Here is a 17,073-nt window from a genome sequence, read left to right as displayed (position 1 = left end):
CCTCCCCTGGGATGGTACCTCCCGCATCTCATCGGACTGCATCCTCCCTCATCAGTCAAGGACACGCCCCCACAGGCCTGCCTATAGGCCAATCTAATGGAGGCATTGTCTCAACTGAGGTTCCCCTTCCCAGCTGACTGGCCTCTGTCAAGTTGAAAGAAAACTAACAGCACCACCTCTTTGTGGCGTGTGATTGTGTGTGGTTGTGTGTGTGTGTGGTTTGTGTGTGTGTGTGTGAGTGTGTGTGATTGTGTGTGGTTGTGTGTGTGTGATTCTGTGTGTATGTGTGTGTGTTTGTGTGTGTGATCCTGTGTGTGTATTGTGTGATTTTGTGTGTGTGATTGTGTGAGTGTGTGTGTGTGTGTTTTTAGGAAAACCTTCTCTGCTCACACTTAGGTTCCTTTTTAGCCGTATCCTTCCCTTCTCAGTCCTTTCCTGAGAGTGTTATTAGCTTTCTGGCCTGTTTCCCCGCGTTTCCGCGTTTCCTGTGCTCCTCCGTGTCCGTCCATGACTCTCAGAAATGGGCGTTTCCTGCGGAGGAATCGTTCGGATGGAGACCCCCAGTCTTCTCATCCTCGAAAGCCTCCTAGCACGGCGACCTCGCCCACAGGCTCCTTGCATTAGACAATGAAATCAGAGAAGACAGACCAGACGTTAGCAGAGGTAGCCGAAGGGCCTCTCATGCATGGTAGGCACAAGTGAATTCTCTGGAGTATTGACTCTAGTCTACATCCTGACAGTTTTCAGAAAAGCTCAGGAGTTAACAGAAAGGGAGAATTTCCCTGTGTGTGAAGTTTGAAATGTCTACTCCCATCCTCCAGAAAGAGAATCACAAAGAGACCCAAGCCTGTTCCTCCCCAACCCACACTGAAGTTGTGGCCCTAACATACCAGGATACACACGTATATGATTAATTTTCATCGCAACATGCTATTCATATTGGACAGCTGAAGTGGCTTGACCATATCATTTTAAGACTTGCCTACTATGTGTACCACACGATGAAGGGCATTGTGCTTGTTTTGAATCTTTTTTCCTCTTGGTCACTATCCTGGCTAATTTTTTGTTGTTGTTATTTTGGTTTGGTTTGGTTTGGTTTTTATGTATAGTGTTCTGCCTGCATGTGTCCCTGCAGGCCAGAAGAGGGCGCCAGGTCTCATTACAGATGGCTGTGAGCTACCGTGTGGTTGCTGGGAATTGAACTCCGGACCTCTGGAAGGCCACCTAGTATTCTTTACCACTGAGACATCTCTCCAGCCCCTGTCCTGGCTAGTTTTATGTCGCCTTGACACAAGCTAGAGTCATTTTAGAAGAGGGAACCTCCATGTCCTCTGCATCTGCCCCTGCCTCTAAGTTCCTGCCCTGACTTACTTCCCTGATTCCTTTGATGGGGACCGAAATTAACCCTTTCCTCCCCAAGTTGCTTTTGGCTTTATCTCGGCAATAGATAAGACAGCCACTGTATTGTGGCCACTGGCCAGTCTCACTCCTGGATCACACTGCGGGCTCTCCAGGACCGACTCCCAAAAGTGAACTCCCGTTCGCTGTTTTTGTCCTCCATGAGGACTGCACTGGCCTTCAGCACAGGGGAGAGGGTTCACCACACCCCACCCCTCCCTGGCCTGAAGGACAAAAAGTATCTCAACAGGAAGTGCGGCCACTTTCCCTCCCTCTTTCCTGCATCAACGCTCACTTTGTTGTTTTTCCCTGAGCTGGGAACTGAACCCAGGGCACCCACCACACGCTAGACCCACGGCACAGGGCTCCCCATCATTAACCTGACTCCTCTCCAGTTCTCTTCCCATATCTAACCATCGACGGTTCCTCTTTAAACATTCTCCATGCCTTCCCAACACATGTGGAGTAGATTTGTATAATTCCTGGGTCAGGCACTGAAGGCTTTTTCAATCAGGGACAGAGACAGCCCTTCTGTGTTCTAACCCATTTGCCTCCCCTCAGGTCCCAGGCTCTGGAAGGCTCGCACGCCTTTGCTGTGTGGAGCACCCATCACCCTGACCTGAGCAACAGGGATCTGGAAGGTTTGCTCTCCAGAGTCCGTTGAGTTTCTCAGATGCTGAGCGGATTGCTTCATGTGTAAAATGAGATTGTTGCTAATGTGGGTTGGGGGAGCACAGGACAGCGGAGCCACGTTACCGGTGACTTGTGATACCATTTCACAGCGCAGAGCCACTTTCCCAGGAAGGTGCCAGTTCCCTCGTCTCGGTGGCATAGAACATGGTGGGGAGTCTTCGTCCTTGCTCGGAACCGAGGTGCCAATCCAGGTGGAGACTATCAGGCAGTGTGTGAAGAATCTAGGCATCCAGGACCCACTTAACCCACCTACCCTGAGGTAGGGACCTTGTAGGGCTTCCATGACAAGCCCAGCACAGCTCTGTGACCCCCCCCAAGTGCCCCCTAGGGACTGGGACAGGAGTGGACGTCCTCCACACACTCTTGAGTCTCAAAGGAGATACGTTGGAACTTCATCCTAAGCTGTGCGTGCCGGGCACCTTGGAGGATTGGTGGCCAGTTGTAGCCACTTACAGACGTTTGGTGGATAAGGCTTCCCTGTGACCTTCCTGTATCCCCAGAGCCCTCTTTGATGGGCTGACCAATAGGAGAAGAGAACTCTGGGGAGCAGCTGAAACCCAAGAGGCCTAAAAAGATGACAGGAATTTTCCAGAGACCTTCTGGACATCTGGCAAGCGAGCTCAGTGTGATAGTGGCAGGTGTCAATCGAAGACCTCTCTTATTCCCCCACCTGGACCCTGTAGCCATTGTCCTGTAGCCATCGAGAAAGGAACCAGGCCCCAGCTCAGACACCTTGCCTTCAGGGCACAGGAAATTCAGCTTGACTCAGCTCAGGTGCTGTGTGTGTGTGTGTTCTGATTTCAACCTAGGGCAGTTTTGTCTTCCTGTGGACGTTTGGCCATCTTTAGAGACACGATTGATTGTCAGAAAGCCGTGGGGTGAGGGAAGATGGTGATCGCTCTCCAGTGCACAGCCTATCCATGGCATAGAATTGCCAGCTTCAAAGACAATTGAGAGCCCAGGTTGAGTAACTATCTTAGTCACTCAAAGTGAAAGTTCAATGGGAAGAAAATGGGACCAGACCCCTTAATATGGGGTGCATGTGTCTCTGTAAGTGAAGATCAGGAGTTAGGATGGCTGAGTTCACAGCCTTGTTACACAGTGGCTGTCGGTATTGGGTTCTCTAGAGGAATAAAGGGTTTGCTAGCAGCAATAGCACACTTAGAAGGCCAGGGACCTAGTGGCTGGGTACATCAACAGTTGGATAATCCAGCAACGGCTGCGTTACACCAGAGAGGCCATGAACCAGTAGTTGGTCCTTCTACAATCTGGCATGGAAGATCTAGAAGGTTCTAAGAAAGCAACTTGTCCTCAGTCCATGTTGAAAGCCCGGGGGGGAAAAAGTTTTCTAGTACCATCGAGTAAAGGGAGTAATCCTCCTCCTCCTGCGTCCTTTTTATCTAGGCTGCTACCAGAAGGTAACACCACATTTGGGGTGGGTCTTCCCATACAGGCCAACCGGATGTAGACAGTTCTTCAACTGAGGCACAGGGCTCAGCTGATTGTGAGTCATGACATGTTGACATTTCAAACTAGTCCTCCTGGGCAGGTCAGGGTATTCCATGGGCCTCGGGGTCTGACAAAGGCCCACGTGTCATGTGTTGAAGACTTCGTCCCAGATGGTGAGCCCCTGGGAAAGTGGAGAAACCTTTGGCAGACAGGCCTAGAGGAAGGAGATTAGGTCACGTTGGGGAAACTTTGAAGTGGGTGATGGGACCGCGGTCCCTTCCTGTCCGCATGTTGCTTCCCGGTTCCCGTGAGGTGATCAGGCCTGGTCTGTCACAGGCTTCTTCCGTCTTTCTTCACCAAAGGCCGAAAGCAGCCGGGTCAAGTGAGCTGACTGACACCCTGACTCTGTGAAGCCAAAATAAAACTTCCTCTGTTTAAGCTGGTTCTTTCAGGTCCTTTGCTATAGTGACAGAAGGGCGTCAGCACTGCTCTGGAAAGTGGAGAATGGGAGTCAGTGTCTTTGGTGGAGAGGCCTTACCTACCTGCTAGAGTCTGGTGAGGGAGGGCCAGCTGTGTGATGGAAACCAGAGCTTGACTCTGCAAGTGGTTCCTTCCTTCTTGGCCACTGCAGGCAGTTCTCATGGAGCCTCGGCTGTCCTCAGGAATCTCATGGAAGGCATCTGTGCCTCCTTCGGGCTGGACGGAGAAGGTGTCATGCAAAAGTTTTTTTTCCTCACTATTCTGCTGCAGCTCAAGCTCGAGTTATTGTGAAACTGTCCCCACCCGGTGTTCTTCAAGATTCCAGTTCCATCTGAGGCAGGTGGCGGAGGCCTGCAGGCTGTGGGCCGAGCGCTGGGCTTGGGTCATTGCTTTCAGGGAGAAACTGGTCTTACTTGCAGAGTTGGGAAGAATGAGGCTCTGTGGATCTAACAACTCACCTTGGCTCCCCAGGGTTCCACTGTGAGGTGAGCTCTCGGGCTGGGCCAGTTTGGGGTGTCGCTCACCTTGCCTGGCCAAGCTTTGAGCAGCTAGCTATGCCTGGAAAAGAGTCTGACAGACTCTCTCTGCCTTCGGGTGACCCCGGTAAATGTGTCTGCACACGGATGACAGACAGACTCCTGGCCTCCCTCCACATACTTTACTCAGGCCTGAGTCTCTCGTTACTTTGTAAATGGCTTCTCCACACATTTTCATCTCTGGGCAGCAGAGACTGAAAAACCCGACAAACTATTGTCCATAGACCAGAAACGAGGCCCTTGGTAGTGACAAGAGGAATCCCTCCTGTGTCCTGCGGCCTGGCCTGACCGCGGCCCTGATGCAGGAGTGTGGAGTTCCTTACAGAGGCAGGCTGTGACGGCAAGGGTGAAGAACTAGCTGAGTCCTCGCCAGGGCTCGCCATCCCGCCCGGAAATATAAACAGGACAGTTTAGAGTACCGTTTTAGAAGCCATTACATTTTGTTATTCAATATGTGCGTGTATACTTACAGGGCTTGTGTGGAGGTCAGAGGACAACTTCTGGGGTTTGGTCCTTTCTTTCCAGCGCCTAGCGGGAGGGGTCAAAGTAGGGGTCTTCAGCATTGGCAGCAAGGGTCTTTACCCATCTCACTGGCCTGACGGGCTTTTTTTCTTCCCATCTTGTGGGTTTGGAGGCTGTGAGAGAAGCTGTGTAAGTCAGACAAAGGTGAGTTCTGGGGAAGCAGAGTCAAGCTCCAGCTCCTGCCTGTTCCTCCTGACCTAGAGGAAGTCAGAGGGAAGACAGCGAGGTCCTCCAGGTGGTGAGGAGCGGCCATCAGAACCGCCATCAGAAAGGCGAAGGAGCTAGGCCCCAGGGCGCCCTGGAGGCTGAGGGTGCGACACAGAGACCCGGAAGGAGCTGCAGGCGAGGGAGGGGCCGTCCTTCGTGTCCCTCGCTGACCTTCGTCATTGCCGTGTGGAAACGGCTCTGGGGCAAAGGACTGCCTTGCCTTTCTGTGTGGACAGGAAGCCAGCCTCCTCTTCCTGATCAGTGTCTAGCACCTAGTGAGCCCGGATGGTCTTATAGCTGTTTTTTTCCTAGCTTGTATTTGCTTTTGTGTGCTTGTGTGTCATATGCGTGTGTTTGTGTTCCTGCGAATGTACACGTGTGAATGAGCATCATCTTACTGAACCTGGACTTGACCGATTGGGCAAGACTGGATGGGTTAAGCTCCAGGGGTCATCCTAACCCTGCCTGTCCCTGTGAGCGCCTGCCACCGTGTCTGGCCGTTTGATGTTGGTGTTAGGGTTCTGAACTTCGTGCTTGTACAGTAGGCAGTTTACCTCCTGAGCCCGCTCTCCAGTCCCCCTGCCTGTCCTTTTTATTGAAGAAGAATATAGGTAATGGTATTTGGGCAGAGCAGTGAATTTCCTTTTTGTTGTTGTTGTTGTTTTTAGTTTTGTTTTGTTTTTTGAGATAGTGTTTCTCTGTGTAACAGCCCCGGCTGTTCTGAAACTCACTCTGCAGACCAGGCTGGCCTCAAACTCAAAGAGATCTGCCTGCCTCTGCCTCCCAAGTACTGGGATTGAAGGCATGCTCCACCACCACGTGGCTCGCAGCAGTGAATTTCAGAGTGGGGGTAATACAAGGTGAGGTTCCTATGAGCACTCTGTCTCAGAATCAGCGGGTCAGTACATAAGCTCGTGAGCACATACTCTCCCGTGCGACATGGTAAGGCGCAGCACAGCCATCTTGCCCGTAGGAACCCTGCACAGCTCTTCAGCACTTGCTCCTGGTGTGATTTTAAACAGTACAGCTGGGCACGGCACACGCGTGGTGGCACATGTATGATGGCATACGCCTTTAATCCCATACTTGGGAGGCAGTGAGGTCTACAGACTGAGTTCCAGGCCAGCCCGAGCCACACAGTGAAACCCTGTGTAAAGATTAAGACACCAAGAAAAATCCCAAATATGTGGCGCTAAATAAAGGCACATGTACGGGGCAGGAATTGAAAACAGAAGGCAGAATGTCCTCACTTTGCATCTCATCCGTGGTATGCATGCCAAGGAACTCAGATTTTCTCCTGCCAAGTACATGTCTCCAGGTAACGGTAGCAGCACCTGATCCAGGGTTGGGAATGCTGCTTGGCTAGGAGGGCATCCTCACCGGGAGTCGGTGAGCCTTGAGCGTCGATTATCTGTTGAATGGTGAAGGAGGAGGTGATGACTTCGTTCAGGGATGGAGCTAGTTCACAGCTCTACCGTATGTGGGAGCTTGCTTTATGGAAAGCCCTGGCCCGCTTTCAAAATGCTCGGAATGTTGATAAACTCATACCACAAGTATGAGTTCTGTTGTGAGATTGCCCAGTGGCCACTGGACAGACTGATGGAAAGCTACTAAACACCACACGTGTGTGCTGAGCTGGCCAGGGCAAACAACAATGAAAGAATGCTTCAGGAAGAGCTGAAGTCCTTCGTTCAGGACCCCGGCATGAAGCCTGTCTATTCCCAGGACTCAAGGTCGTGTCTGCCGTTGAGGTCCCCTTAGCACCCGACTGTCATTCCGTGCCCACTGTGTAAATCAGGACTGTAGCTGGGGACCTCAGAAGCCAGCAGACAGGACTGAGCAGCGGGGTTTACTTAAGTACAGAGACTTGGTCCCCTGTTCCCACGTGGCTGATAGTACATCCACTTCAGATCAGAGGTCATATTGAGAAACTGAGGCCTCTTCCTGCTGGAGACTGGGGATGAGCTGTGGACATACATTTTTACAATGTCAGTTTAGAGCCTGAGAAGATGACTTCAGTCAGTTAAAGTATTTGCCTCACAAGCACGGGGGCTTGAACTGAATCCCAGTAGCCGTTTGGCTGTTATCCCGTACTGGGGGTTGGAGGACTCTGGGGCTTACTGGACAGCCAGTCTAGCCATATCACTGAGCGCCAGGCTAGGTGAGTGACCTGATCTCAAAGACTAGAGATTTAGGAAGACACTAGCTGTCAACCTCTGGCCTTTATATGCATTTACACACAAGAACTTGTACACGCGTGCGCGCGCGCGCACACACACACACACACACACGGACTTGCACACACACACACATGAACTTATACACACACACACACACACACAAACTTGCACACACATGCACTCATGCGCACCCAGGCATGATTGTTGCTTCAGGGAGGACACGTTTACACCAAGGTTTTAAGAAGTGAAGGCAGCATCCTGTTTCGAGTTTGCTGGGAGCAGAGCATCTGCTTATTTTCTCAGCCAAAGAAGCAGGAGGTCACTGCAGTTCATGGCCTCAGCTCATTGCTTCCCACCCACAACTGTGTCCTGGACAGCTGTGAGCTTGCAGACCCAGCTTTGTGCCAGGTGTCCTGTGGGGTGTGGTCCACCGTTTGCGTCTCACCCCCTCCCACCCCAACCTCAGCCAGTCACATCTAGGATTCTTTCCAGAAAACAAAACACAAACAAACAAAGACAAAAAACAGTATCTTTAGTTTGACTTTTAATAGGCACCAAAACTAAGAAAACAGAGTGAATTAATTAAAGTGGCGGACGGCGTCGGCCATGTGTTGGTTGGAAGAACCCAGGAATGGTGTGATGGTTAGGACTTGGGGAAGTGGCCCATTGCAGATCTTCTAGATAGCAGATAGCTCAGCTACAGTGTTAGGAGGCAGGACACGAGGCCCACAAATAAGCCCCACCTTAGCGTCCCCATGGCTGTTTACATTTACTTATTTATTTACAGGCAGCAACAAAATAGCAATGGCAGCAGCCAGGGCCCTTCAGCAGGAATGCAACTGGCCTGTGGCAGGCACGCTGGGGGAGGGGAGGGGAGGGTTGACTGCTTGATTGGGTCTTTCCAAGCATCTGGCAGGTGTAGCTAGTAGACCGGCCGGTGGAATTTTCACGCCTGCATTTACACCCACTTTTAGTGGGTTTGCCTGCCCAGGAGCACGTTGCTAGCCCGAGGCCTTAAACCCAGCCCCAGGACAGGCTGTCCTGAGGATTAGTGTTTACACTTTTGCACTTAGAGCTTGAGGGAAGAGGATGTTAATGAGGAAGGAATTAAAAAAAGAAAAAGAACCAATGTACCAACTGCTCCTTTGAAGGACTCTCATCCTTAATAACAGAGCGATAATTTCCTCTGCCTGGGCATTGTTTTCACGTTTGGGATGAGCTGTGGGGCTCTCAGGCTCCCCACACCTGAAGCATTTGCCAGCTGGAGGTGTTAGTCTGGGTCTGTTCTAAGTTGGACTAGGTTGCTCTCTTCCCTGGCAGCTGTGTGTGGGGGAGTCAGCCTCTCCCAGACCCTCAGCAAAGGGATTGCACAAATCCCAACATGGGGTTTCTGGTTTTCTGTCGCAGAAATGCCCAGCTCCGCCCCTCGGGCCTTGTTGCAAACCCAGGTGTACTTGACAACCTGAAGTCCTCGTCAATCAGGGAGGAGCTGAGGTGTCAGGGGCGGTTAACCAAATCCCCAGGAAATTAAGCTCTTCTGCCTATTGAGGCAGAAAGATAAAGGAGTGTTTGCCTCTGGTTTTACTTGAACTGACACCACATCTATTATTATTTTGGGATTGATCTTCTGAACAGATTTAATCCTGGAAGAGACTTGACCCTGAGAGTTCATGCTGTAAACTGTCACTTAAGGCTTCCGTATGTCTTCATTCCCCTCTACCCAGCCCAGGTAGACAGAGCACAGACCCAGAACGGCCTGCCTCCCATGTGGCTGTCAAGTGCAGAGTGAGGGTCATGGAGGTCACTCAGGCCCGTGTTACAGAGCAGAAAGGCTGTCTGTCACCCAGCTCTGCCCAAACTTACTTGGGACAGAGATGCAAGGTCTCTGAGGCTTTGTGGGGATGGCCAAGTTGGGAGAAATATAGAAGCCACAAAGGGAAGAAATGGCCGGTGAGAGCTTTTGCTCGGGGCACCTGTCTTGTCCTGCACAGTCTGGTGCAGCTTCGGGGTTCACCTACTCCGGTGGCTCAGCGCGCGAACGTAGATGCACGGGCACACACCAGTGCCCTTGGAAAATTGCCACCCTACGGACAGGCAGGCAGATCATCGGGCGAGCCCTCTGTGTTGGAATGGGGATTCTATCAGCATACTCCTGATACAGGGGAAGAAAAAATTACTTCCCACCAAGCTTTATGTAGTTGCTTTGTGTGCAAGACTACAGTTTCCATGCAGAGTCTGGGAGAGAACAGGAGTTGTCACAGGCTTCCTGAGGTGTCAGCCTTGGGTCTGGTCCACTAGGCCCCGACCTTGATCCATCCCCAGAGTCCCAGCTTTCTTGGGTGGTCTCCTCTTATACCAATCCCCCTTACATGCTGTCCCGTATAGCTTTCCTGTAAGTTTTCTGCACATTTGAATTTTTTTTTTTATGTGTACAAGTGTTTTGCCTGCATGTCTGTCTGTGTACCATGTGTGTGCCTGCAGAGGCCACAGAGGGTGACATATGACATAACCCTGGAGTTCCAGATGTGGGTCTTCTGGAAGAGCAGCCAGTGTTGTTAACTGCTTATCTTCCCAGCCCCCTTTATGTTCAGCTTAAAACTTTTAGCTCAGCCGGGCGTTGGGTGGCGCATGCCTTTAGTCCCAGCACTCGGGAGGCAGAGGTAGGCGGATCTCTGTGAGTTCGAGGCCAGCCTGGTCTACAAGGTAAGTTCCAGAACAGACTCCAGAGCAATACAGAGAAACCCTGTTTCCCCCCCCCCCAAAAAAAAAAAAAAAATTCTTGGCTGGAGTGAAATTATTCAAGTGTGCTAGGGAGCCGACCATGAACATTCTAGATCTACTGGCTGAGGCCACCTGGCCCTGAGCAAGTTTCTTCTCTGCCCCTGCAGAGAACTGGAATGGCGAGTTCTTCCGGTTGTGAGTTTAGTCCTGATCAGAACTGTTCTGAATGTGTTGCCAACTGAGAGAATTAAGTTCAAATCCAGAGAGAAATTTTCATCTATTTCCAAGTGAGGCACCTGCCTCTGTGTGCTGGTGGTGGGGAAGTGGAGGGAGGAAGTGCAGTACTTGAGCGAGGTCCCCTGGTCACTGTGGGTAAAGAAATAAGAAGAGAGAGCAGAGGACCCTTTGAGAAAAAAGGAAAAACCAGAGAATAGTCTGCTAACCGCGCGGGCACCTCGCACTTCCTAGGTCAGCTGATGACAGGCCGCCCTCGGGTAAAGGATGAAGCTTGAAATGATTTCAGACATGGCATCCCAGCCCACAAAGGGAACATTGTTGGGACGCTGGTGTGTTTACCATGTTGAGTAAATCAGGGATGGCGGAGCGTCGCTGATTCAAATGAGGACGAGCAAAGACAGCTTATCCGTGCACACCTTCCAGACAGAGTGGCCTGGTAGAAATTAGCTTAAAATGAAAACGCACGTTGAGGTGGCAGTTACTTTTAATTTTGTTTTGATTTTCTTTTTTGGTGGCTCAGACCAGAGGAGATAATCTTCTCTTCGATGCACCTTTAGAAACACTAAAGAGAAATGATGTCATCAGAGAGGCTTCTGCTTAGGGTGTAAGGGAAAATGTGGTCTCTCCTAGACTCCACTCCTCAACCCCACACCCCCTGCACTAACCCCCCCACACACACCCACGCCCCCCCAGCTACGGCCTCCTCCCCCAGCTACGGCCTCCCCCCCAGCTACGGCCTCCCCCCCCCAGCTACGGCCTCCTCCCCAGCTACGGCCTCCCCCCCCAGCTACGGCCTCCTCCCCAGCTACGGCAATTCTGTACTCCCTGTGTGGGTGTGAAGTCAGTGAGACCCAAGCAAAGGGGCGCAGTGTCTTTCTAACCTTGCTCCCTTGTTGCCTTGGTCACAGAAAAGGGTCAGCCTCCCGCAGCTACAGGTCCTGGGACTGATGGGCAGCCCACCCCACCCTGGATCACCATGAACCGGCAGAAGCGAAGAGCCCCAGACCTACCTGTCAGCCAGGAAGACAAGCCTGGGCCTCGGATCCTGAAGGCAGAAGCCAGAAAGCCAACCCAGGTGCTGAGAGGAAACCCTGTCTCTGTGGCGTTCAAGGGGCTGGGGGCGGCAGGGTGTGGTGGGGGCAGGCGCTGCGGGGATCGCAGAGATCCTGCATGGGCATCACAGAGCCGGTGCCTGTGGTGACTGCCGATACGCACTTGAGGACCAGCGAGGCCGAGTCAATAAGTCAGCTTCCCGTAGAGGAACAACCCGCCTGTGGGCTGTTGACAAAGGCAGTGGAGACAGCTCCGTGCTCGGGCCTCCTAGGCAAAGCAGCTCAGCCTCTGGAAAAATTGAAGACAGTTAAAACAACGTCTCCCCTTAGAGACTGTCACCAGATCCATCTCAGCTCATTGTGCAGTGATAAATGAACCCGGTCCCTGTTACTGCCTGCTGGGTTCCCTGATTCCTCACCTGGGGGTGCACAGCTAAAGCCCAGGCTTGCATTATGTGTTCAGCTGAAAACCGCTCTCACCAACCCAAACAGCTGCTCTTAGGAGCAGGCAGCGCCTCCCTTTTGTATAAGCAGCATAAGCCGGGTTCTGCTGTGTGGGAAAGGGACCCTGTTACCCTCCCTGCTGATGCGTATCAGTTGTAGCCGCGGCTGAAGACCTTTATGAAGGGCAGGGGACGGGAAATTCTAGAAGGAAATGTTAGCCCGTTTCAGCGGGTGCCATTTTACCATGTGTCACAAAGCCACAAAATGATTTCCAAACCAGATTCATTTGGCTTTCACATAGAGTCCTTGCTGTCCACCATCTGGGGCTGAGACTGTTGTTGGAGCAAGGAACAGAACCACCATGTGGGTGTGGGCAGGAAGGGGCTGGTACAGGGCAGAGCTCTGGCGCTTTGGTGGGTGACATTGTTGAGCTGGTGCACAGAGGAGCCCACAGAGAGCCCGGAGCGTGATTCATCTTGAGAGGGGCGTCTTGTCACTAAGTCAGTCTGGGCGTGTGCCCCTGTGAGTCTGTAGAGTTGGACAGCATGCATGTGGCCCTTCTGTCTCCACAGGACTCTGCAAAGCAGGGTGACTTCGTCCGGAGCAAATCTTTCCTGATGACCCCTGCGAAGCCCGCTGTGACCCAGAGGCAGGGGTCAAAGCTGAGCCCCAAGGAGGGTCTACAGAGAGGGATCTCACTGTCCCATCAGAACTTGGGTATGAGATAGGCATGAATTTCCACTCACTTTGCCGTCATTGTAACCAGAATCTTCCTGCAGTTGGGAGTGTGTTTTGTTAAATCGTTTTTTTTTTTTTGGTTTTTTTTTTTTTTTTTTTTTTTTGCTGAATTGTGTTGCGCTGGGTTTGTTTTTGTTTGTTTGGTTTTTTTTTTTAATGCGGCTTTTATTGAGCTGAAATGTACACATCATAAAACTCAACCATTTTAAATGTACATTTCAGCAGATGTACCTTCCAGTGACATTATGTATGTTTGTAGAGTCCTGCCGCCCTGGTGGCAATCCAGGAATAGATGGTTGTAGGTAAGCACTAACCTATTTGTGTCTCTGTAAGATTTGCCTTTTTGGGGAACGTGAAAGCATAAAACATGGGCCTTTTTTCTCGGCTGATTTTGAATGTGACCCGGAGCTCACTGTGGTAGCATGTGTGAGTTTTTTAATGCTGCTGGATGTTGAGCCCAGCATCTCATGCACACTAATCATATACTCTACCACCGAATTGAAAGACCCTAGTATTTTCTAAAGACACAAGAATCTAACTTTTCCAAGCTTTTAGCGTGTGCTTGTGAAGGCATTAGGCTTGGTCCAATGTGCAGCCTACCTGCAGTGTTCCGTGGTTAGACCCAGCACATTCTCAACCCACTTTGCCTCTAGAACCATCTAAGCCTGCTGCTATGTTCTTTCAATCACATACAAGCCATACCTGATGCTTAAATCTTCTTACACTTACATGTTACTGGACCGTGTATTGCGGAACACAGTGGAGACTGTAATGTGTTTACAGCTACTCAAGAGGCTTAGTGAAAACCCACATTTCTGTCTGTTGCTTTTGTCTCCTTTCCAGCAGCTCAGGCTGCAGCCATGACAGAGAAGGAGTTGCATCAGCTGAAGAGAGCCAGCTATGCAAGTACAGATCAGCCATCCTGGATGGAACTCGCCAGAAAGAAATCCCAAGCTTGGAGCGACATGCCCCAAATCATAAAATAGATTGGCAGCTTGCCGATGTCCACTGCATTGATGGGCTGCTTAGTTTTAAACTGCCAATAAATCATGGCAAACAGACTGTGAAACTTAAGATTGATTTTTGTCAACGAATTATGATGTGCTCGGGGAAGAGAGGAACCAGGAGACCAGACAGCCTCAGTCCTGGGCCAGAGGGCAGCAAGAGGAACCCTGTAAAAGCTCCTCCCTGTGCTGAGGTATCCATGTGACCCTTCAGAGTCCCCAGTCCAGCAAATAGAAATGAAGAGTGCACTTTAAGGACAGAACCAGAACTCCTTTTGAGTCCCAGGTCCTGCTTTGTCACTTGTCATCAGCCAGTGCCTCTGGCCACTGTCTTGCTGTGGACCATCGTCATCTTTTGTGTTTACTAATAGGCATGACGTTCATGGTAAAGCAGGGATGCCATTTACAAGAGCAGCTACATAACAATCCAGTTTCCTGAAGATGTCCACCCTCGAGAAGGGGAGGACCGGATGTGGCAGGGTTTGTCAATTCATAGACTGTTTCCAAAAATAATTTTTAAACTTTTCCACTAGGCATCTGTGTCCTGAACCATTGCACAATGCATCGCCTGTTTAATAAAAGGTTTCAAACATGCTTCCTCTTTGTGTGTAAATGTTATTTCTCATGGGGAACACCTCCCCCCACACTGAGTTAAAGGCTCTCTTCCGCACCTCACTGAAAACCCTGGCTGGATTGGGTGTTCGAACCTTGGTGGGGGTGGGGAGGTGCTGGTGTGATTGTTCTAACAGAACATTGGTGTTCTTTTTAGGAGGAAAGAATAGTATGTAGGCTTTTTTTTCCCTTTCATTTTCTCTGTGTATCAATCACAACACTGTAAAAATATAAAATTCTTAAAGGCTGATGTAATTTGCTTTCTGTTGCCGTTATAAACAACATAACCAACGCAGCTTGTTGAGGAAAGGGTTTGTTTTGGCTTGCACATCCCAGGTCACACTCGGGGAAGACCCGGCTGGAACTCCGAGCAGGCGCTCCAACAGAAGCCGTGGGTAGTGCGTGCGCATGGCTCGCTCAGCCTGCTTTCTTATACGACCCGACCCAGAACCACCCTGATGACCGACCCTGCTGGAAGTGAGCTGGACCCCTCCCACCTCAGTCATTAATTAAGACAGTTCCCACGCTGTCTAATGAGGTATTTTCTCAGCTGAAGCTTCTTCTTCCCAGACGACCACGGTTTATGTCAAGTTGACAAAAAAATAAAATAATAAATCAATAAATAAATCTAAGCAGGACACAGTCAATCCTGTATAGCATTTTGCTCATCCAGCCTGTATATTCCTGTTGACAACTCGGTCACTGGTACAAGAGACAGAGAAGCAGAATGTGGTGAAATTGGGCTGGAACAAAACTTGGGGATCTTGTGCAATTGTTGCTTTAAAATAATTCCAGTTTGTTCTTCTCCACAGGCCAGTCTCCGTGGGAGTTAGTTCAGCTAGACTGAAAATCAGTCCGACATCATAATATATTGTATTGTAACTTGATTTTATTTGTCCTAAGGGTTGCCACTTTTAATCTATTTTCTATCCTTGTGAAAATTATTTTTCTAGCTGTTAGTAGTACTACACAATTTTACACAATTTTATTGCATCGATCTCTGTCGAAAAAGTCTTGGGACAGTTTTTTTTTGTTGTTTTGTTTTGTTTTGTTTTTTACCCCCAGCCAAACTGACTTATTAATGACTTATTCTCATAGAGAACATAAGACCCAAATTCTACAACTGTGTCTTTACAAGAACTCTAAAGCTTCGGCATCGATAGTTTTAGCTGGAGACGGATCAGTTTGCTGCTGCTTTCCCTGAACCATCATTTCAGAGGAACTCTCTGGAAGCAGTGGTCTCAAGGAGAAGCCGTTCAGTGTTGATTACATAGAGGTTGCCAACCCAAAGGGTGTAGGTGTTTAGGGCCATGGGTGAATTCAGCAGGTGGGGTAACACGAGTTCTAATAGGTCTTAATAACAAAAGCCTGGAGTCAGATATTAGGGCGTGAAAGCTGATAGATCAGAGAAGCAGAGCGTCAGCCTCTGGAGCTCCCACCGCTGCGAAATCCTCAGGCTGAACGAAGAGAGTAAGCGCCTGTCTCGTCCAGCCTGTCTTCCTCCCTCTGCCCAGCCTGATCTTCCTGTCTGTCTGTGCAGACCTCCAGACCTCTATGGTGAGCCAGCGGCAAGCTCTGCCCTCTGCTCTTCAGACACACTTTATTTGTTAGAGTATAAACCAGATCCCGCCAAGGTGGGATGATGGGAGCCTCTAAGCAGCACCTTCTGTGTGGGGAGTGCGGTCTTCTATGCCAGGCGAGCCAGAGAAGAGCTAAAGCTCAGCGACGATGACCTAGACGTCCGAGTGGCAACAGAGATGGGGAAAACCCTGGAGGGATCACCAGCCTTGATTCTCCTGCGGAGACGGCGACACTTGGAGCGCATTACAGTCATGTTGGACCGCCCTCTCTTCAGTCCTTGGGGTGAGTACTTAGTTCCGCTCTGCAGACGAGAATTCTGAGGCCTACACTTGTAAGCCGTACTGTGAATCCTGTTTGTTTTCGATTTTCAGAGCTGAGGCCTAAACCTTTGGGTTGCTAGGCAAGCTACCACCGAGCTAAGTCCCCAATGCTAGCTAATATTTCAGTTTTTAAGATGCAGTGAGTTCGGGAGTGAACCATGTCCTCAAAGGCAATGTAGGCGTGTACTGAACTTGACCTCGAGAGCTCCTGTCTTAGGAACAAGTGTGTAGCTCATGCTGTCTCCTTGGTGACCACCTTTGCCCTCGCCCCTTAACTCCTTTATCGGGATGAGAGAACGCGTTGGCTTTTGGTGGCTTTAATTTTGTCATTTTTAAATTGCCAGCACACTTGAACAATGTGTAATGTTTGTAGCTTCCGTGAAAGCTCCCTATAAGGGTCTCTACAGTGGGGCTCAGCCCCATGAAAACTTTTTATGACACACCCATTTATTTTTAAATGGGAAAGGAATACAGTGACTAGACATTAAATATGCAAAAATCAGAGGAAAGTACTTGTAGGGGCAGTAATGAGCCTAAAATGAGGTTGACTGTAGCCAAATGGACACTTACGGTTGGGGTAGGGGGTGGCTGACCAGATAGTCTAATTATATAGCTGAGGCTGGTGGCCTCGGCTAAGGCAATGGTCTAAGTGAGTGTGTTTAATGTGATATGGGAAGAAAAGATGTAAGTAAGGGTCGATGCCTCAACTTTTGGCTGGGGTTCTTCGATGAGTGGGAAAATCATTTACAGAAACAGAGCCCGAGAGTGAAGTCCCCAGAAAAGATGACATCTTAAATGGCTCCCCTTAAGCCACCAAGTAAACACATCATGTCCACAGATTGAGTTATAGATTTGGGAGATATCAGTTTGACATGGGACAGAAATTCAGGTCTGGAAGA

At 50.1% G+C, this 17,073-nt stretch overlaps 1 protein-coding gene across 1 annotated transcript in view; it reads left to right on the top strand.

Annotated features, from left to right (window-relative positions):
* The window catches only part of Cracdl (CRACD like), a 54,932-nt gene extending 40,677 nt beyond the window's left edge, over positions 1–14,255 (top strand). The window contains exons 8-10 of the mRNA XM_051204454.1: positions 11,332–11,516; positions 12,492–12,636; positions 13,501–14,255. Coding sequence (XP_051060411.1) covers positions 11,332–11,516; positions 12,492–12,636; positions 13,501–13,643 — 473 coding nt within the window. The 3' untranslated portion in view covers positions 13,644–14,255. The remainder of the gene's footprint in view (positions 1–11,331; positions 11,517–12,491; positions 12,637–13,500) is intronic.
* Positions 14,256–17,073: the final 2,818 nt, after the last annotated feature.

This window comes from Phodopus roborovskii, unplaced genomic scaffold (assembly GCF_943737965.1).
Source record: "Phodopus roborovskii unplaced genomic scaffold, PHOROB, whole genome shotgun sequence".
Classification (NCBI taxonomy): domain Eukaryota; kingdom Metazoa; phylum Chordata; class Mammalia; order Rodentia; family Cricetidae; genus Phodopus; species Phodopus roborovskii.
Note: the sequence above shows the minus strand (reverse complement) of the source record. Positions and strands in the feature narration are given on the sequence as shown.